This window comes from Diachasma alloeum, unplaced genomic scaffold (genome assembly GCF_001412515.2).
Source record: "Diachasma alloeum isolate Michigan unplaced genomic scaffold, Dall2.0 Dall_scaffold_00320, whole genome shotgun sequence".
Lineage (NCBI taxonomy): Eukaryota > Metazoa > Arthropoda > Insecta > Hymenoptera > Braconidae > Diachasma > Diachasma alloeum.
This window is the reverse complement of record NW_021680459.1, coordinates 129,209-152,439: the sequence shown is the minus strand read 5'-3', so window position 1 is coordinate 152,439 and position 23,231 is coordinate 129,209. Positions and strand designations below refer to the sequence as shown.

Below are 23,231 nucleotides of genomic sequence, written 5' to 3'. Positions count from 1 at the left end.
ACCGGAATTTGGAATTCCGAATAGTGAGGACGGTACTGACTCAGAGGATTTCGATTTTCCGTCAGATTAATTGAATAAAGAATTTATTGAATTGTATATTCCTATGTAATTTTTCCCTGTCAATTTACTCGTAATAGAATTGTAAATACCCCTTGTATCAGTATACATTGGGAATGAATAAAATTTTCAACGGTCACATGTTATGAGTTTGAATTTTAACAAAAATGACATATGCAACCAAAAAGAACTGAATGCCAATGCTAAATTCTGTACGTTGCCCAAGGTAAGAGAATACTTTTGGAGCAGATGGTACAACAGAGACAAGTGGCCCCCAAAATCGACCCTCTCTCTCGGCTCGCTTCGGGCAGCTCAGTGCCCTTTCCAGTATATAGTATATTTCAGTGGTTGAACCTGTCATAAGTTATACGAAATGGTATATGGACCTGTGATAAGTTATATCCCCACCACCGCCTGTTACTCAGTACTCCTTGTCTCAAGCAAAGTAGGGGAGACCAATCAGATTCCCTTTCTATGTGCAATGAACACAGAAATACTCACCTATGGTAGAACATGCGCAACTAGCTCCAATTATTCGGGTGCATACGCGGAACGGGTTAGCGGTGGGGGATGCGATATTACTGATGAGAAGTGATTTGGTATAACTTATCACAGTTTATAACTTATCACAATATAATTTATGACAGGTTCGACTGTATTTTTTTTCTACTCAACCCTGACCGATAGACGACTTTTATCACCACTCGACTCAACTACAAGTTACTTTAGACATTTAAAAATTTTCAGCAAAATATTTACACTTTTAGAGTATATTTCCTATGAAGTAAAAATTTTCGTGAGGGAAAAAATTTCCAAGCTTTTTAAAAAAATCGAAAAAGACCCTTCTCATCGGAAATAATTATTTTTTTGTTTGTTCCTCTTACTTTTCCATCCGACATTCCGAGGACTGAATTGATAAGAAAATCGGGCGGAGCTAAGGCATCAACAATGGAGGCTGCTTCTGGCTTCAGTTGAGCACATAGTCGTAGAATACCCTCACGAATGATCTCTACCATTTGTGGTCCTAAACAGTATCCACCTTAAACAGATAAAGAACACAATTTGTTTGTTCAGAAATTGAACAAAAAATCTTCGGTTCCAATTTTATATCAGATTTAGCGCAGTTGGAAATATGTCATATATGGCAATATTTATATTGGGAATATGAAATCATTTCATCTTTCCCTTATCATTATCCTCCTGTATTCATAATAAAATTAAAAATGAGATTCCTTCACTATGAGAGGTCTTATATGATTTTGTTTGGAAATTTTGTTATTAAATTGAATAAAAATGTTAAAGAAACTGAAAATGCACCGAGAGAAAACAAGCAAGGGTTCGAGCCTTTTTGGTAGAAGCCATCTGACCGTATCTTTATGTTTTAACGCTTTCTTGTTTTCATTTCTACCAATTCCATTGGTAGTAAGCTTCCGAATGGGTCTGTACCAATTCTATTAAAAAAAATGGAAACACCAATCCCGCTCAGATTAGATATCAACAATGTCACCAAAAAAAGCTACCTGATGATTCGAAAAAAATATTGTTTTCGTCCCGGTGGGTGCAAAGTACACATTTTTCTGATTAAAAATGAAGTTTTGAACAAAAGCCAAAAATAGAAGCATTATTTCAATTTTCTTATAGCTATTTTTTAAGTGTGTTGAGTATCACTATACGGATTCTGTAATGCAAAATAAAACAAAATTCACCAGAAAAAACGTGCCCAATAATCCTGTACCTATTCGTATAATAATCCCTTACCTATTCGTTATTATATGCTACCATACGAATTTTTCTCCCAAAAAATGTCCCTTTTTTGCGGAAAACGGGAGAGCAGTTGTTGTTGTAGCTATTCAATAGTCAAAAATAAGAACTGAATTATCAAATAGAATAATAATGATCATTTAATACCAATCCCGTAATTTAGAAATAAAATATTTCTCAATTAACTTCACTATCATAGATATTTTCATCTCTTTAGTCAAATTTTGTCGTTCTTGAAAACAAAGCGGTTTTTAAGGTTTGAAACTTTTATAAGTTGAAATGAAATAATCTCAATCTTGGCAATGATCAACTTGTTTTGGTTCAAATAATACTCGTTTAAAAACTTTTTTTTCTCCCAGTGCAAAACAGTCAAACCAAACAATTTGGAGTCCACTTCTTCGCGAGAATTGCAAGCTAAAACTCAAAATGGAAAATTTATATTTTCCTCTGGCGAATTACGAAAATTTTTGACTAAAATCGAAAAATGTTTTCAACTGCCCAAGGGGAAGTACTATCTGGGAAATTTTCCAGAAGGGAATTGTATCAAGGGCAAAATTTTTGCTGAAGAAAGTACTTGAAAGAAAATTTTTGCCAGGGGAAATTTTATCTGGCAACATAAATTACTAAGCTGTGGGTTATGAAATAACCCAGACAACAGGGAAAAAACGAGTCGAATCGTTCAATTAGTACCTTGATAGAAGGAAGGTAAATGCTTCTCCAAGCAAGAGAGTGAATAGAGTAACAGACATTTATCCAAAACTGCTACTAGACTCTGATGTGGGTTCCCACGTGGCAGCATTTTCTCGATCCTCCTCACACTGTATCTAATAACTGTCAACTGCAATTCGAAAAACAAATACAATTTTATTATTTTCGGACTAAGAAAGTGAGGAATACTTCAAAAAAACAAAGTGAAATTTTTTCTTTTTGATGGTTTTTCAATTAATTTTCAAGGTATTCCGGGAAAGACTTTTAAGAAAATTTTACCTCTCCATAGGCTCTGGATAAATGTGATGCGGAATAAACTTGTGCCTTACTCCTTGCTGAGAAGTTGTCAAGACCTTTGCCCTTGGCAATTTGGAATTTACGTGACATTTCTATTGTTAACCACGTTATCAACCATTCGTAACAATTTCTAACGACTAAAACAGAGAGCAAAAGAAAATTTGAGTGAAAATTAGTCATTGAAAATTGATACGTCTTCAGATAAATTTCGTAAAAATATTTTCATCACGCTGTGCGAAAAAGAAAATTTTTAGGCACGCTTCGCGTGTCTAAAACATCCCTTTTCCACACATTGTGATGAAAAATATCGTTCGGTACTCGTGGGAAAAGTGTTTTTTCCGCACTAGTAACGAAATATACTATTTAAGACAGTTCATTTTTTCTTAAAGGAAAAATTATCATCCAAGAGAAATAACCGCGTTTTTCATTGTAAAAAAATTGCTGTGAAGGACAGAAATTCTGTAAGAATGCAAATGATAAAAGTTATTATTCCTCATTTTGAAATTTTCTCTAAATTATTACAGTTCAAAGACATGATGTCATCCACATGATTTACAGTGAATTTCTTCTCCAGTATCTGATCCCCATTGAAGAGAAAATTAATTGAATCCAAGGGGCTGCCGTCAGTTATGCCTTTCTGAGCGCCCTCCCATTGTCTAAGAATCCAGTTACTGGTTTGCTGCACTAGGACATTATTGTCACCCTCGTATGTCACCGTGGGCTCATGATCCGCTGCCATATCACCCAATTTAGCACCTGACAAAACATTATAAATTATCTCATAATTTTTCTTTTTTTCTTGCCGAAATTAGTTTGGTAATTCTAAAGAAAAAGCATTAAAGAATTTATCTGTTTTTTCTAATAAGAAATGAATAATTCTATTTTTCACAGTTTTTTCGGTTTCAGAAATGAAATATATTTATTTATTATCTCTAGAATGAAGCTATATCTGTCAAACTTTTTTCTTTAATCTTAATGAATCTATGATTATTGCAATGAATACAATGAGTGGCTAAAATTTTTTTATTCCCTAACCTTTATGATATCCATGACCTCCACAAGCCTCTCTGCACTCACTAATGGCAGCTTTTGCAGTCCATGTGAGGAGAGGCTTGATAGCTGAAATCATAGCATGAAGTTCACCAACAATTTCTCTCTGAAACAGTAATTCAAGCAATGCATTTTATAATTGGGTGACACGTAATTTCATCACTGCGACATTTCATCCGCCCGACAAATTACCCAAAAAAAAAATCAGATTAAATATTCTCGGCATCAATGTATTGTCCACAATTATATTCTCCGCCTTTTCTACTGCTTTCTTTTACTTCATCAATATCTTAGTGCCTAAATTTGCGGATGAAATGGCGCAGAATTTTTTTTCAGCGAATGAATTATCGCCGGCTGAAATTCCCAAGAATTTTTTTGGCGGATGAAATGTCGCAGTGAGGAAATCATATGGAACCCATCATTGAATGAAGATACTTTTTTAGTTATGTCACATACAATATTTGGAATTTCTTCAGTTGCCAAGGACTTCTCTACGTTGCTGAAGAATTCGCTGGCGAATTCCGTCATGAAAGCTCGTGTCACGACTCCTGCCGCCATGTAGGGAAATATTCTCCATTGCTGCAATAATTGGACCATTCCGATTATCACAAGGAACCAAAAATTTCTGATTACCTGATTCGCTCTAGCAATCATTGAATGGTAAAAAATGCATTTGCTTTGAAAATGATAGCATGTTGAGAGAAAAAAAAACATGTTCTCAAACAAACTCTACTCGAACCAAAAAATCACAAGTTCATAATTGCCAACATAGAAATTGTTTCATTTGACGATACGAAATTTTCTAATATGAATAATTCAACAACGAAATATTTGACTTAAGAGGCAGATCATATCATGACCAGAGTGGAAATTCCGGTCAGGTCTTGATCAAGTTCGGATCAGGTTAGACCTGACCACTGATCAGGTATTGATCAAGTTGACGGATCCGGTCTTGATCAGACATGTTACGCCTCTGACCAATCCGAATTTGATCAGGACGAATGGATCCGGACTTGATCAAGTCAACTGTATGAAAACTGGATGACCTGTCTGTCAGTATCGATAACAATTATCAATGATAATTAATCCAAAACAAAAGATAATTCAATTCTTTCACCGTAGGCTGCTTCTCTTAATAAATTTCTACTGTTATTACCTCTGAAAAAGCTTATTATTTTTTTACCGATGCTGGGGATCGAACCGGGGACCCTATGGTTGCTAATCCTATGCCCTAACCACTACGCTATCGCGCTATTAGTATTAAGTAAACTGTACATTGCCTATATGATTTGTATCGGGGTATTCGTTGAATTTACGATTATTCCTGATCTCGCGGATGTGTGTGTGTATTCTCAAAGATGAAATATGTTCAATTAAATTTTTATTTATTTCATTAATGAATAATAATGATAATAACAATAACACTAATAAATAAATAGACATTTGGTGATTTTTTTTTCTCAAGATCATTTGCGTGTAAGTTTGATACTCCTCTAATACGTATTTACGGCATCATCATCCCTCCCTTCTGTGCATTTGAGAGGGGCTGGCTATTAATTAAATGGATTAATTAAATCAAATTCATTAAATTAAATTAATTCAATTTAATTTATTTTAATTATAACATAATGATTCTTTTTAAAGATTGAAAATAATAATTGATAATGGTTGATAAAACTTAATTTGAATAGTAGAATAGTAGTTAATTGAATTGTACGAAAAACTTATTAAAATTAATGTCAGGTGGACCGGATCTGAATCTGATCATTTTCTCTTCAATTGACCCCGTTCAAATGCCGATCAAAGACATCAAATCCGAATTTGATCAAATTGGGGTCAGGCAGCCGGTCTCAGGGTGAGATCGTGCCTACCTAATCAGAACTTGATCTGAATCATCCTGCAGTTTTTCGGATCCGATCTACTGGATCAAAATTTGGTCAGGTTCTGTAGAACCCGCCTGTAGTTTTTTGGATCAGAACTTGGTCAGGTTCTCATCAGGGATCATCTGATCATGTCTACCTGATCAGAACTTGATCTGAACCCGCCTGTAGTTTTTCGGATCCGATCTGCTGGATCAGAACTTGGTCAGGTTCTCATCAGGAATCACCAGATCAGTCGAACCTTACAAAAACCTGATCAAGTTCTGATCGTACTTTAGGTGGGCCTGAAGCAATTTCCACTCGGGGAGATGATACCGCTTCAATAAGAAAAAAATATCTCTTATATAGTGCAGTTAATTAATAGTATATTTCTAACCTAGGGAAGTAAAGTAAAGGAGTTGTGGAGACGTGGTAAGCACGTGGAAAAGAGTGCTTTATTTTACCTCCCGTGGTTAGAACCGGATTTTTCGCCTCGGCGTTTTCCGTTCGCTTCGCGGGAGGAAAATCCGACTTTGCGCCCGCCGGGACGAAAAAATTTTTTTGTTTTTGAGTTACAGGATTGTTATTATATCATCATTACTCTTCAATTTCTAAATTCATTGCTTATCTTTAAATTCTGAATGGTAATATAGAATAATAAATAGATAATGCTAGAAATGGAATTGTATGTCTGCCCAGAAAATAACAATTTTCTACGTACGTAAAGTTAGCGGAGCAAGATCAAAAAATGTTTTTTTTTGGTCAAAATTATGTGCTTTTTATGTGTTTTTTGGTGCTTGAACAAAAAAAATGGTGCTCCATCCCGTCGGGAATTAGGGGTAAGGGGTAGAAAATGAGGGATGGTCGGAAAAAAAATTATGCCATAATTATGTGCTTTTTACGTGCTTTCGGTTACTGCGAGAGGACAGGCAGGGTGGGGGCTGATTTGGGAGAAATAGCCCTTCTAGGTAACAGCTATAAACAGTAGGCCATGATTATGTGCTTTTTACGTGCTCCAAGAAAAAGGCGCAGAAAAAGGGGTAAAGAGGCCCGCATGAGGAAAACCGCCTATCTAGGAGAAAATTCAATTAGGGGTGAGTAAAATAATATTGGTGATTGAAGCGTCATACTATGAACTACAATTATGTGTTTTTTATGTGCTCCAAGATAATTGATCGAAATAATGGAAAAGATGGAGCCTATTAGAAGAATCGACTTCCCACGGTACAATTGAGATCGCAAATGAGATATTCCTGGCGTTATTATTTTGTTTGGTTTCGACACATCATATCAAGAAAAAAAAAACGTGTTTTCGAATGTTGACACCGAAAATATTCGTGCTCAATCCGGTAATCTGGAAAATACCCCCACGTCAAGCGGAAGTGCTCGAAACGTATATGACGTAACCCAAATGGTTTCCAATCTAACTTTCTACACAAAAACAATATCGATGGATTTGTGCCTGAATTTTCATCATAATGAAGGAATTAGGTATACTGGTAACTGTCAGAAACTTTGCCGCGATCGCCATTTTTTTATTTGGGACACCATTGAGTCCAAAAAAATATGTGTTTTCGAAATCCGCCACTCGAATTATTCGTGCTCCTCGTTTTGTAGGAGCAAGGTCTTCAGGTCGACCTGATGTGATTGTAGCACATCATCTCATGGGGCACTTTGTTTCAAAAAATTATGTGCTACACATTAGACAAGGTAATTAAATTCGTGCTCCAATCCCTCCCATCGTGGACAGATCAGGTACACTGGTGACCGTCAGCAACTTTGCTGCGGTCGCCATCTTATTTTTTTGAGGCATCAATGAGTCCGAAAAAATATGTTTTTTCAAAAGCCGCCACTCAAATTATTCGTGCTCCTCGTTTTGTAGGAGAAAGGTCTTCAGGTCGACCTGATGATATTGGAGTACATCATCACATGGGACACTTTGTCCCGAATGATTATGTGCTAAACATTGGGCAAGGCGATTGAATTCATGCTCCACTCCCTTCCATCGTGGACAGATCAGGTACACTGGTGACCGCCAGCAACTTTGCTGCGGTCGCCATCTTTTTTTTTTGAGGCATCAGTGAGTCTGAAAAAATATGTGTTTTCGAGATCCGCCACTCGAATTATTCATTTTACTCATTTTGTACGAGCAAGGTCTTCAGGTCGACCTGATGTCATTGGAGCACATTATCTTATGGGACACTTTGTCCCGCACAATTATGGGCTACACATTGGGCAAGGCTATTACATTCGTGCTCCACTCCCTCCCATCGTGAACAGATCAGGTACACTGATGACCGTCAGCAACTTTACTGCGGTCGCCATCTTATTTTTTTGAGGTATCAATGAGTCCGAAAAAATATGTGTTTTCAAAATCCGCCACTTAAATTATTCGTGCTCCTCGTTTTGACGGAGAAAGGTCTTCAGGTCGACCTGATGTGATTGGAGCACATCATCTCATGGGACACTTTGTCTCAAAAAATTATGTGCTACACATTGGACAAGGCTATTAAATTCCTGCTCCACTCCCTCCCATCATGAACAGATCAGGTACACTGGTGACCATCAGCAACTTTGCTGCGGTCGCCATCTTTGTTTGTGAAGCATCAATGAGTCCGAAAAAATATGTGTTTTCGAGATTCGCCACTCGAATTATTCATTTTACTCATTTTGTAGGAGCAAGGTCTTCAGGTCAACACATTGGGCAAGGCTATTAAATTCGTGCTCCACTCCCTCCCATCGTGGACAGATCAGGTACACTGGTGACTGTCAACAACTTTCCTGCGGTCGCCATCTTTTTTTTTGAGGCATCAATGAGTCCGAAAAAATATGTTTTTGAAATCCGCCACTCGAATTATTCGTGCTCCTCATTTTGTAGGAGCAAGGCCTTCAGGTGGCCTGATGTCATTGGATCAGCACATGGGAAACTTTGTCCCAAAAAATCATATGCTACACATTGGACAAGGCTATTAAATTCGTGCTCCATTCCCTCCCATCATGAACAGATCAGGTACACTGGTGACCGTCATCAACTTTGCTGCGGTCGCCATCTTTGTTTTTGAGGCATCAATGAGTCTGAAAAAATATGTGTTTTCGAAATCCGCCACTCGAATTGTTCGTGCTCCTCATTTTGTAGGAGCAAGTTCTTCAGGTCGACCTGATGAGATTGGAGCACATCATCACATGGGACACTTTGTCCCAAAAAATTATGTGCTACACATTGGACAGAGCTATTAAATACGTGTTGCACTCCCTTCCATCGTGAACAGATCAGGTACACTGGTGACAGTCAGCAACTTTGCTGCGGTCCCCATCTTTTTTTTTGAGGCATCAATCAGTTCCAACAAAATATGTGTTTTCGAAATCCGCCACTCGAATTGTTCGTGCTCCTCATTTTGTAGGAGCAAGGTCTTTGCGTCGACCTGATGTGATTGGACATCATCTCATGGGACACTTTGTCTCAACAAATTATGTGCTACACATTGGGCAAGGCGATTAAATTCGTGCTCCAATCCCTCCCATCGTGGACAGATCAGGTACACTCAGGTCGATCTGAAGACCTTGCTCCTACAAAATGAGGAGCACGAATAATTCGAGTCGCGGATTTCGAAAACATATTTATTGGGACTGATTGATGCCTAAAAAAAAAAGATGGCGACCGCAGCAAAGTTGCTGACGATCACCAGTGTACCTGATCTGTTCACGATGGAACGGAGTGGAGCACGAATTCAATAGCTTTAACCAATGTGTAGCACATAATTTTTTGGGACAAAGTGTCCCATGTGATGATGTGCTCCAATCTCATCAGGTCGACCTGAAGACCTTGCTCCTACAAAATGAGGAGCACGAATAATTCGAGTGGCGGATTTCGAAAACGTATTTTTTCGGACTCATTGATGCCTCAAAAACAAAGATGGCGACCGCAGCAAAGTTGCTGACGGTCACCAGTGTACCTGATCTGTTCATGATGGGAGGGAGTGGAGCACGAATGTAATAGCCTTGTCCAATGTGTAGCACATGATTTTTTGGGACAAAGTGTCCCATGTGATGATCCAATGACATCAGGTCCACCTGAAGGCCTTGCTCCTACAAAATGAGGAGCACGAATAATTCGAGTGGCGGATTTCGAAAACACATATTTTTTCGGACTCATTGATGCCTCAAAAAAAAAGATGGCGACCGCAGCAAAGTTACTGACGGTCACCAGTGTACCTGATCTGTCCACGATGGAAGGAAGTGGAGCACGAATTTAATCGCCTTGTCCAATGTGTAGCACATAATTTTTTGAGACAAAGTATCCCATGAAATGATGTGCTACAATCACATCAGGTCGACCTGAAGACATTGCTTCTACAAAATGAGGAGCACGAATAATTCGAGTGGCGGATTTCGAAAACACATGTTTTTTGACTCAATGGTGTCCAAATAAAAAAATGGCGATCGCGGCAAAGTTTCTGACGGTTACCAGTATACCTAATTCCTTCATTATGATGAAAATTCCGGCACAAATTCATCGATAGTGTTTTTTGTGTAGAAAGTTACATTGGAAACCTTTTGGGTCACGTCATATACATTTCGAGCACTTCCGCTTGACGTGGAGATATTTTTTAACTACCGGATTGAGCACGAATATTTTCGGCGTCAACATTCGAAAACACGTTTTTTTTTCTTGATATGATGTATCGAAACCAAAAAAAATAATAACGCCAGGGATATCTCATTTGCGACCTCAATTGTACCGTGGGAAGTCGATTCTTCTAATAGGCTCCATCTTTTCCATTATTTCGATCAATTATCTTGGAGCACATAAAAAACATAATTGTAGTTCATAGCATGACGCTTTAGTCACCAATATTATTTTACTCACCCCTAATTGAATTTTCCCCTGGATAGGTGGGTTTCCTCATGCGGGCCTCTTTACCCCTTTTTCTGCGCCTTTTTCTTGGAGCACATAAAAAGCACATAATCATGGCCTACTGTTTATAGCTGTTACCATTAATCCTGGCTTTCAACCCCTAAAAGTAATTTTCCCCTAGAAGGGCTATTTCTCCCAAATCAGCCCCCATCCTGCCTGTCCTCTCGCAGTAACCGAAAGCACGTAAAAAGCACATAATTGTGGCATAATTTTTTTCCAACCATCTCTCATTTTCCACCCCTTACTCCTAATTCCCGAAGGGATGGAGCACCATTTTTTTTGTTCAAGCACCAAAAAACATAAAAAGCACTTAATTTTGACCCAAAAAAAAACATTTTTTGACCTTGCGCCGCTAACTTTATGGACGTCAATTTTTTGGAACTACAAATTTTTTTATTCTTGATAATTTTCAACTCGCAATTTTTTGGTTCAAATGAGACTTGTCTGTGCAAATGTTTTTTCTTCTTTCACGGTCAGTCTCCCTCAACTAAGAAAAGAGAAGAAATTTCATTTTTGCCTATTAGGGGCCATTAGAATATTATATACCGCATGTTTTTTACTTTTCCAACCCCCCCCCCTGTGATGATTTTTTTATAACATGATATTTAAACAAGTTGTCACAAACATACATACAGACATGACTGTAAAAACATAATTTCTCCACGTTTCATGACATTCTACATCATTGCCGATCAAAATTAGCGACTCGAAAAATCCGTCAATTACAAGGCTTCCATTCGGGAGCAAAAACAAAAATAAGCAACATGCAGCAAAGGATGAATTCAACAATTAAATCTTTATGCGATGCTCTTTGAACGCTTTGTAGCTTATTAAATTATTGTCATCACAACACTCTTAAATTCACTGTCATCAATCTTTAGGATAGCTTGAGAACCGGTGAAACCTGTGCTTCCGTGAGAAAACAAGGTGCGAACAAAATTGCATTTGCGCTTTCTTCGATTGGAAATGGAAAAAAAATATCGTGTGACATCATAACTTAAGCAACTCCCACCCCTCCTTTTGTTTTTTTAAAGAAAAAAAAAATCTTGTAGACTTGCTACACGTTTTATAATTTCAATACAGACTCTTGTATACTTGAGAATACTTTCCGGAAATCATTGATCATTGTTAGTTTAAAGAATCGTAGAATTTAGTTTAAAGAATTGTATAAAGAATTGATTGATCATCGTTTCATAGTTTGATGTTTTTTGTGATGATCGCAAAACCAAAACCTCCTTTATTATTCATACTTACATGAAGTTCATATTCGATGATTGGCGTTTCGACCGGGTCTTTCACTTGCGAAGAAGACATAAACTGCCTCCTAACAGAGGCATATCGGATGGCAATGGTTGAAGCTATTCCAATGTTATTGACACTCTCGCCGCTGATTCCAATGCGTGCAGTGGATAAATTTTCGAGAACAGCCCCGATAATTCTTTGGGGATCAGAAAAAAACGATTGGTATTCACCTTCGTTGGTTACGTCGCCAGTTCTATTCAACAGATTGTCCTTTGGTATTCTGTAGTTACTGAAAATTATGAATCTGAAAGAAAAAGAATTTAGATCATTGAGTGATATTTTAGATGTTTTTCATTAAGAAAAAACTAAGGTTGAATGGATTATTAAGGTAAGTGATTAAACCTGTTAACAATTATTATATTTTGGAGCAACTTGGCAGGTTTAAATAACAGTGACACTGCACACAATTTGTAGATGACAAAGATAAATTTATTTAATAAGTAACTTAGTGGAAAATATAAACTAGAGTGTAACAATAGCGTAAGGAAAAACTGAAGGCACCTCAACAGCACGCCGTGTACCGCCGGATAATGAAAAACGACAGTTGAACGCGTCAATACGTCTGATTCAAATTAGTAGCAATCATCAGCGCTCCCAAAATGAAACTAGATTACACATAATCATAATTTGATTGATTCCTTCATTATCGATTCTTGATATGTTAAGATGCCATTCTCAACACTCCCTCTCATCTTATACATCATATAAAAAATCTCAGAAAATTAACATAAACCATAATATGACTTGAATCTCTCAAATTTCTCGCTTGACAAGGGTTTTATTAATGGATCAGCTAATTGAGGATTTGTTGACACATATTTAACATTAATTTTCCCTTCGGCATATTGATCACAAGTATAATAAAATTGCGTATCTATGTGCTTGGTTCGTTTTGTTGAATCTCGATTTTTGACTAGTGTAATTGCTCTCTGGTTATCACACCACACGTCTGTAGAATCACTGGCAACAGTTTAAATCATTTAACAAATGTCTCAACCATACTATCTCTTTTGTTAGTGAACATAGTGCAACAAACTCCGCCTCAGTAGTCGATGTGGCAGTAATTGTTTGTTTCCTGGAACTCCAACAAATCGGACCAGAGTTTAAGAAACATATCCAACCTGTTGTGCTACATCTAGTATCAATGTCCCCAGCCCAATCAGCATCTGAGTAAGATATCAACTTTGTATCATTGGAGATTAGGCAAAAATTAATTCCCTCAGACATCCTTCCTCTAAGATATTTAAAAACTCTCTTAATCCAATTCCAGTGCGTAATGGTTGGACTTTCCATAAACCTACTAAGAACACCTACAATGTATGCTAAATCTGGACGTGTTCCAATTATCAAATACATGAGTGACCCCACAGCCTCACGATAAGGAAAAACTGGCTTATCTCTAGTTTCATTGCTAGCACGAGTAAATTTCATACCAGGATCTACAGGTGTTGATACTGGTGCTGAATTGATGAAATTAAATCTCTCCAAAATCTTTTTACAATAAGCATTCTGATGCAATTCAACAGTATCAGCATCCTCATCCTTCTCAATCTGAATTCCAACAAAATATTCCGCATCTGAATGCGTTATCTTGAAATTGTCATGTAACTCAACCAATAACCTTTCCATTAGCTTTAAATCATTTCCACCTAACAACCCATCATCAACATACAAGGCAAGATATAAACATTCATTTGATTCTTTTGAAAAATAAGAGAAAATGCATGGATCTGACCTTGATTGTATTAGAAATTGCATAGAAAATCCACAATCTTCTTATTCCATTGACGTGGTGCCTGCTTTAGTCCGTATAAGCTCTTCTTGAGCAGACATACCCGATCATCCTCAGCGAAACCGTAAGGCTGCTCCATATATATCTCCTCGTCGAGCTCACCATGCAGGAACGCCGTCTTAACGTCAAATTGATACAATTGAAGATTTTTAGCCGCTGTAACTGCCAGCAAGGTTCGAACAGAATTGTATTTCACCCAAGGAGCAAAAGTCTCTTCATAGTCAATTCCGTACTTCTGTGAACATCCTCTGACTACAAGTCTGGCCTTGTATTTATCAATTTCTCCATTAGCCTTGAATTTACGATGAAACACCCAGCGATTCGTAATGACATGCTGCACCTCTGACCTTGGTCTCAAAACCCAAGTAGAATTTTCCTCCAAAGAACGCAACTCATCATTGATAGCCTTCATCCAGTGGTTAGCCTCACCACTGCCCATGACTTCCTCAAGACTCTGGAACTCAATCTCATTCAGCATAGCCTCTGCTATCACAACCTCCTCTTTACATGAGTCATTTCTAGAAGACCTTGAACTTGTACTTCGTTTGGGATATGGATCCCGTAGAATAGGCAATCTTGGATTCTTCCACTTCTTCTTCTCCTCAAAAACTTCATCAGATGCCTGGTCATCTCCCTCTGCTTCCTGCAACCTTGAATCACCTTGATTTACTCTCCCTCTTGATTCAATCACAGTATGAGAAGACCCTTCATCTGATTTTTCGTGGAAAATTACATCTCTCCTGATATAGACCTTCCTTTTTGATGGATCAAACACACGATAAGCTTTGTTTCCTTCGCTGTACCCGACGAGTTGACATTTCGTTGAATTCATCTCCCATTCCGTGCGTTGCTCCTTGGGTACATGAACGTAACATTCACTACCAAAAATACGAGGATGAGAAACAGATGGTTTTGATCCAAACCATCCTTCCAAAGGAGTAGCACCACCAAGTGTATGAGATGCAGTTCGATTTTTAGTATACACAGCTGTCCCAGCAGCTTCAGCCCACAAATATTCTGGAAGATTTCGTGCATGAAGCATTGACTTAGCTGCCTCCACAACACTCCTATTCTGCCTCTCTATATATCCATTTTGTTCTGGAGCCCTGGGCGTTGATAAATCGTGTTTGATTCCTTTGGATAATAGAAATTCCCTCATCTGAGCATTCACGAATTCCAAACCACAATCTGATCTCAATCTTTTAACCTCATGACCATCAGCTCAAACATCAGCATAAAACTGCTGTAAAAATTCCAAAACATCAGTTTTATCTTTAAGGAAATAGATGTAACAGTACGTGGTACAATCATCTTTCAGAAGCATAAAATAATTAGCTCCACCAATCGATTGAATTGGCATTTTTCCACACAAGTCCACATGAAAAATTTCTCCTGGTGTATTAGACCTTACTGCTTCATTTTTCGGGAAACTCGTACGGTGCTATTTGCCGTAGATACATTCTGAGCAAAAAGGATTCTCACCTAAAATCTCTGAAACCTTCAAATCATCAACAGTTTCTCGTTGAATCATTTCCCTTAATGTGTTAAAATTTACGTGCCCCAGTCTCTCATGCCAAGTCATCAAATTCTCACCCGCAGCTACATTGGTACTAGCACAAGACAGAGGTTGGAACTGCAACCTGTATAAATTTCGCACCTTAACCCCTTCAGTCAGCATGATACCTTCCTTGACCAGCACCACTTTCTGACCTCCTTCCTCAAAAATGACTCTGATTCCTTTTTCTGTCACTTTTGTGATTGACAATAAATTTTTATCAATCCTTGGGACATAAAGAACATTCATAATCGTTAATATTCTTTGTGAACCATCTGCTCCTTTGATCATTACATCAATATCGCCTCTTCCTGCTGCAGAAACCATCTGGTTCCATCTCCAATTCGTACAGAAAAATTATTTTCAGTAAATTGTGTTAAATTCTTAAACCACTCTTTCTTATACGACATGATCTGTCGCTCCAGAATCAGCATACCAGACATGCTGATCATCAACATCCTGACACCTTGCACCAACCATAGTCAATAAACATGCTCTATCTAACGGTGTAGGCCCTGAGTACTGATTATCTGTGTTCCAATCAGGTACGCTCTGATGTTGTTGTGTGCTCTGAGCTACAAACGTTTGATTATTTCCTCTCTGTCCTTGATATTGATTACCATTTGCCCTAGCTCCACATTCTCGCGCCCAGTGACCTGACTGATGGCAAGAACTACACTTTCCTAGTCTCCATCTCGAACGACCTTGATTCTGATTATTGGAAAAATTAGAATTACCTGACTCATATCCAGTACTCCTAGCACCAAACCCTTGACCTTCACCTCGACGTTCACCTCGATGTTGTCCTCGGCCTCTTGTTGACTGTTGATTGAACCGACCTCTCGCAAACAGTGCTGAATTATCACTGTCTCCAACCGCAGCATCATTCCTGCCCACCAGTGCCTCCTCATTCACCAAATGCTCCATCAGCTTCTCAATGGTCTGACTCGCCTTCGGAACAGCATACCAAGCTGTCCTCACGTGATTGTACTCCCTCGGTAAACTCCCAAGAATCTTAGTAATGATTACTGGATCTTTCTGCTCCATGTCCATGTCTTTCAGCCTTCGAGCAAGGGATACGACTTCAGCTACATGTTCTGCCATCTTATTTCCTGGTTTTCACTTGTAATTAATAAATTGATCCAAAAGTACATGTGCCGACTGATCACTCTTCTGAGAATGCACGGTTTGTAGTTGTGACCACATTTTCGCTGCAGTATCACAATCAGCTAAATATTTTAACTGCTCCAGTACAAGACCACGCATCAAAAATGCTTGTGCCTCAGCATCTTTATCATCCCATTCCTGTGTATTAGCTACTGGACGTATTATTGTTCCCAGCACATATCCCTTCAACTTATTTTCTGTCATATATATCATCATCTGCTTTTTCCATTAATGATAATTCTGATCATTGAATCTGTGGATATGATACACTTTTGATTCCGCCATTTTCACTTACACTCCAAAAACCTCCTTTCGTACTTCACTCTGTTCAATCATAATTTCACCGTCCTTTTCACTATTTCCACTCAAAATCTCAGAATCAATCACATCAGTTTTCCTGTCAATACCTGACATTAATTAAATTCCGAACCCAGCTTTACTGATTCGTTTTATCCACTGTGATTTAATTCAAGTTATTGAGTCAGTTTAATATCACCAAAAATGTGTGCATGCCCTGGGCCCATAACCTGTTAACAGTCATTATATTTTGGAGCAACTTGGCAGTTTTAAATAACAGTGACACTGCACACAATTTGTAGATGACAAAGATAAATTTATTTAATAAGTAAATGAGTGAAAAATATAAAATAGAGTGTAACAATAGCGTAAGGAAAAACTGAAGGCACCTCAACAGCACGCCGTGTACCGCCGGATAATGAAAAACGACAGTTGAACGCGTCAGTACGTCTGATTCGAATTAGTAGCAATCATCAGCGCTCTCAAAATGAAACTAGATTAGACATAATCATAATTTGATTGATTCCTTCATTATCGATTCTTGATATGTTAAGATGCCATTCTCAACAAAACCATTATATTAATGCGATCATTCGCTCCGATTGGAATGAAAGAGATATTAATGATTAATGGCATAATTATTTCGAGAGAAATACAAGCAGGGGTTCAAGCCTATTCAACAGAAGGCATGCGACCGGTACTTTCTGTCTTATTAGTCTTTTGCTTTCTTTTATTTCTACCAATTCCATTGGTAGTAAGCTTCCGAATGGATTCGTACCACTTCCCTGTTCCTAAGACGGGTATACATACGCAACCACATTAATTCAATTTCTATGTGGAAATTATTAAATAACACTTGATATTAAAGAAATTTAACTTTGAAAATTAGAGATTGGATTGCTGGATTCGAGATTGCTTGATGAGTTGGCCTATTAATAATTTTCTAAATCTGGTATTGCTGATTATCTCTATGATTTTCAACTAATATCTCATTTTCTTATAAAATATGCACAAACAGATTTTTTTGGTCGAATTTTCGTTTTTCTAATTTTGATTTGAAATGGTCAAGAATGTTATGAAACGTAAAGAAATGATGTCTTTAGGGTCATGTCTGTATGTATGACTTTGCTGCGTTGTTTTATCCCGACCGATCCAATAGTTCGGCTTGGGTACAGTCATCCCAAAATCAAATGACAAGCTCGCGGTAAATCATTGAAACGTAAAGTCACAGAGTGGTAGGAATGGGCGCATGCCCATCCGAAAGACATGATGCGAGTTCGAAATTTGAATAATACGAAATCCATAATCAAGGAATCGGGAATTCAGCCAAGATGGTAAAGTTTGTTTGTGGAAAATGAAGAATATTTAAAAAACTGTTTGTTCTCTCATGTGTTCTGAATATAGAGGAAAAAATAAAAGTCTGCTGTGGCAAACGCGTTGAACAATATTTGCATAAATTATCTTTTTGCACGAGTCAAAATTTATTAGATTCACTCAAATTCTGGGTATTGATTAAACAGTTGTAATGGTATTTTCGATCTCATAGAATCGTAGTACCGAAATATGTTGGCAATTCTTTTTTTATGCTACTACTTACTAGCTTCTGAGCGCATTTCAAGTTGATTAAATCATCAGTATCAATACAATTCAGAACACTGTTAAATATGCGATGTCTGGCCACGGATCTCCCATAAATTTCTACTACAGTAAGCCGGTTTTGGAAATCATTGGAATGGAATATAAAGTCAAGTGTATAACTCAAGAACGGAGTATTGAATTAATACTGAAACCTATGAACGCCTGTTTGTTCGAGTTCAGGGATTGATTGGTCATACGAATACTGGAATAGTTTTAATTGGTTAGGAAAAATTGAGGATAATGGAAATACCAAACAAAAAACGAAAAGAAACTGTAGTTTTGACTATAATTTAGTTCGTTTTTCGCTTGAGCGCGAAAAGCACGAGTGGTATTTGACGGATTAATTTCCTACTTGGATTTTCGCCAAGCACAGTGCAATAAACAGCATCTGTCACGCAGAATATTCACCGTGAAATGCGTTGAAAAATGGGAAACATTTGAAAGGCTATGAGTAAATTTCCGATATAAAATTGTTCGACAGCCTGCGCTGATTGGCTGAAATCCGAGTGAGAAAAATAATCATATTGAATCACTTTGAAAATTCACGTTTTATTAATTTTTTTTTTGAAAATTCCTTTATTAGCGTTTCTTTGGAAGTGTAAGGTAAGCTGGCGGCTGTAATGACCATCCCTCTGCACCAACTTTCCTCCATATACAGGGTGCCCCATAGGAATGTGTGAAAACTAAACTCATCTGACGACTCATCCAAAATACCCTTGACTCTCTACGTTTGTGTTACGTTTACTAGGGGCCAGTTAATTTTATTCCAACTGTGGCAGGAGCCTTACTTTGTTAGCAGTAATGAGTGATTTGACAATTCAAGAAAAAAAAATCTCATCGAGTGCTTTTATTTGAGAGGGAAAAACTACTGTGAAGCTTTTAGGGGATTTCCTACTAAATTTGGATCCAAACGAGTTGCTAGCGAAACCACTCTGAGGAGGTCAGAATAATTTTTTTTTCATATTGATTGTGTGACACAACAAAACACATTACAGATTTTCGTAGAAATCCCGTTGGTTCCTAGTCATGATAATATTCTTTTTCTAGAATAATTGAAAATTTCGAGGAATACGGCACTTTGGATGATCGTAGAGCTACTCTTCCAGGTCCCTCATTCTCTGCTGCAACAGAGGAGAAGGTCGATGAAGTTGAACAGGATTTCAAGGTAAATCCCAACTCGGCCATTCGGAGAGCCGCTCAAGATTTAAAATTGACCAAAGCAACGTTGCATCGCATCCTCCACGTTTTTTTGAAACTTCATCCATATAAAATATTGATGTGTCAGCGTTTGACAGAGGAGGCGATTCTGAGACGAAAGGTATTTTGTGAAAGAATGACACAAATGTTCGAAAATGACAAGCTGCATGAAACAGCAATTGTTTTTTCTGACGAGGCACACTTTTGGCTAGATAACTACGTGAACAAAAATAATTTGAGATTTTGGGGATCTGAAAAACCTAATTTCTTGGTTACGAAATCTGCTCATCCACAGAAAGTCACCGTTTGGGCTGCTCTCTCCATGAAGGGTGTCTAACTACATTTTTTCGAATCTACCGTTACCGGGAATGAGTACAAAAGAATGTTAGAAACAAAATTCTTCCCTCATGCGAGAAAAAGAGGGCTTGTCAATGGGTTTTATTTTGTGCAGGATGGAGCAGCTCCCCACCGTACTCACGAAGTTTTTGAAATTCTTAATACAGTTTATCGCGGTCGAGTTCTTGGTTTGGAATATCCAAAATTTTGTGGAGGGGGAATAGATTGGCCACCCTATTCACCAGATTTGAATCCGGGTGATAATTTCCTGTGGGGTTAGATAAAAGATTCTTGTTACGTAAGCAAGCCAAAAACAATCGAAAATTTGATAAACAACATTAAAAAGACTGTTCACGGTACTCCACACGAAACATTAGAACGTGTATTCCACGGTTTTAGGAAACGTTTGGATTATTGCGGCAGTGTTGATGGCTCTCATTTCGAAAACATTTACTATTAATCGCACTTGTCACGTACAATTTTTGTAAGCTACTATTTTTGTTGGGTGAATTACATGTTTCAATAATGAATATGCGGTGAAATAAAAATAACAACTCTCCTGTATCAGGAACTGTATTCCTTCTCTTTTTCCCTGTTTCCAGTAAAAAAAAAATAATCAAACAGTTTTCACACATTCCCATGGGACACCCTGTATATAAAATCCTCTTCACCTTCGGTGTCTTGAAGCCTCCCAGGACAGGGAATTGTTCTATTAGAAAGGATGATTCTCAAAAGCCACTCTTTAATCTATCGGATTTGAAATCTATCTTCAATAAACCTGGCATGACTCACGAAAAAAAAAGAAATGATGGCAAAATTGAATGATTTGGTAAAAAATGATGACTGGAGTATTGAGAACATTGTCGAGCATGAGTATGCAAAGCCTGAAGTTACCCAGTGTCTTCTATATTGTTTGACGTCTGAATTAATTAATAGCATCATGAATACGGAGAAATGTCTCATTTGCAAGAATGCTTTGCTCAATTCTTCCGATCTTCCAACTCTTCCAGAAGCTACTTTAACGCAATTCACTCGTGAGTCTGTGCCTTATCATCCAAACTCGCATCTCTTTCGACTAATTTCATATCTGGAAAATCTTTTTCAAAAAAATCGCGATTCAATCAATCCCTTTGAATCAATTTTAAATGATCTTCTTAATTCAAATTATTTATCGTTTCCCTGTGAAGAGCATGGTTCAGAAAAATTAATGCATATTATCCAACATTTTACAATGAAGAGAATGCAATAATATGCTAATTGCATGAATTACAAACAAGAAAAATGTAATCAAGCGAAAAAGAAAGCTGCTAAATGGTGCAAGACTTAATCCTTACCATCCTGACCAATTTGGTAATTCCAAAAAAATATTTCGTGGGTATTTATATATTTCAACGTTATTTTGTACATTGTGTTCCCTATGTTCCGACATAGTAAATCATTGTTGATACTGTTAAAGAACTCTTGTCATTTTCTCCCATCTGCTTGATTCATAAATTATATCGAAAAAAATAAAAGCAATATAAAATGAATATATTGCAATGCGGCTCCATATGAAGTTGACCTTAGCTCCGTCTCTCAACCGGACAGACGATCGACGCGCCACCGGGCGGACTGGCGTCAGCTACGTGGTCACGCTGAGCCCATTGTTTCACCCCCATGCGTTTGGAGGTGTCTGAAAATTTCAAGATGCTGAAAATGTAAAGGTCATTCGGTCGGTAACGAAGATCGGAATGGAAGTATACTGCCATCTATTGGAATGTCCGGAATAACACCTGTTAGCCAATATGGGAGATGGCAGTACTTACCTCCAAGATAGTTCAATTACACATAATGAATGAGAAAGTAACATTGGATTGATTACAGATACTTAGTCTGCCAATTGTCGTTTGAATATTCTCATAATATGCATTTCCATTGATCATCAATTGACTGTCACTAGGGGGGATTTAGTGAAAAGCGCAGTATCACCGATAAATTTTCATTATGGACGATTGGGGAAATTCATGGAATAGATCTTTTTCCTGTGAATGACAGTTGATTGATAGTCCATTCACTATTATTCGGGATTTTTTCAAGTAAAAATGTTACTGAAAAATAAAAATTACCCTTACTGTCAGTTGATTGTCAAATTACAATCTATTGAATATCAATCAAAGAGAACGTTTTTATATGAAGACTAACGTTACAAAAAAAATATGAGACGACTATTCATTGACTCTAGAACATCAATTTATTAGGAATCAATCGTTTTATGACACAAAAATACTAGAAAAGGTGGATTACTTACCCAAAGTCTGTCAATTGTCGTTTGAATATTCTCATAATATGCATTTCGATTGATCATCAATTGACTGTCATTAGGAGAGATTCAGTGAAAAGCACAGTATATCAGTATTCCGCCAGCCAATGCAAATGACTGTCAGTTGATTGTCAATTGACAATATTACATCAGCAATGAAAGTTGTCGAATTTTCATCAACTTACTTTTGATTGACTGTAGATAGAGAACAGCGTAGAGACTGCCACTAGAAATCAATCAATGAGTCGTTACTAGAAACAATTATTTCAGGTCCAATGAGACATTGAATGCATAAATTCTATACTACCCGACATAAGCTCATCTGCTTTCTATACACCCTGGGAATCCAGGAGCCACGTTACAGCCACGGTATTTGCATGGCTGTTGCGTGGCTATTAGGATTGTCATTTTCTGGGGCTAGAAAGGGGGAAATGATATCTGAAAACACAATAAAAGTGGATAGACGAATTATTAGTTTATATTTGCAATGTTTATAACATTGTTTTCTATCAATTGATTAAAATTAATGTGAGTGGATATAATGATAATACAAGTCCCGTAGGGGGAATGCCGGGAGATAGCGGCAGTGTCGACATCCCAACGGGGTTGGTCAAGTCGACAGCAGTCGTAGCCAGAATAAGTGAGACACCAACAGCGGTGGGGCGCCAAGGTCGATTCTGACGGCTGGGCGAGCTGCCTGCGCCGGTAACTCGGCAGTAGGGCCAGAAGAAGAATATCCATGGATTTTTGGAGTGGGGGACAAGCATATGAGTGGGAATTACGTAGAGTGGGGGTACCCTGGGCAGGGAAAACTTCTGCTAGAAGCCCTATAGCAGTCTCGCTGTCACAGGGGTAGGTTCGAAGGGGGTTTTATGTCCTCCTTGTCCTCAATGTTTACTTTATGTTTTTCCGTTGATTCATTCGCCCGCTAATTAATATTAAGGGATGAGACAAGGACTTTTCGATGGAGAATTAGATTCCCCATCTATCAACCCCCGTTT

General features: G+C 37.8%; 1 protein-coding gene across 1 annotated transcript in view; it reads right to left on the bottom strand.

The window, feature by feature from the left end:
* Window positions 1-820: 820 nt before the first annotated feature.
* The window catches only part of LOC107040129 (peroxisomal acyl-coenzyme A oxidase 3), a 128,210-nt gene continuing 105,799 nt past the window's right edge, over window positions 821-23,231 (bottom strand). The window contains exons 6-13 of the mRNA XM_015260072.1: window positions 11,902-12,193; window positions 4,330-4,452; window positions 3,859-3,979; window positions 3,346-3,579; window positions 2,806-2,960; window positions 2,509-2,656; window positions 899-1,096; window positions 821-834 (exon numbers count right to left, since the gene is read on the bottom strand). Of these exons, the coding sequence (XP_015115558.1) occupies window positions 821-834; window positions 899-1,096; window positions 2,509-2,656; window positions 2,806-2,960; window positions 3,346-3,579; window positions 3,859-3,979; window positions 4,330-4,452; window positions 11,902-12,193 (1,285 nt within the window). The remainder of the gene's footprint in view (window positions 835-898; window positions 1,097-2,508; window positions 2,657-2,805; window positions 2,961-3,345; window positions 3,580-3,858; window positions 3,980-4,329; window positions 4,453-11,901; window positions 12,194-23,231) is intronic.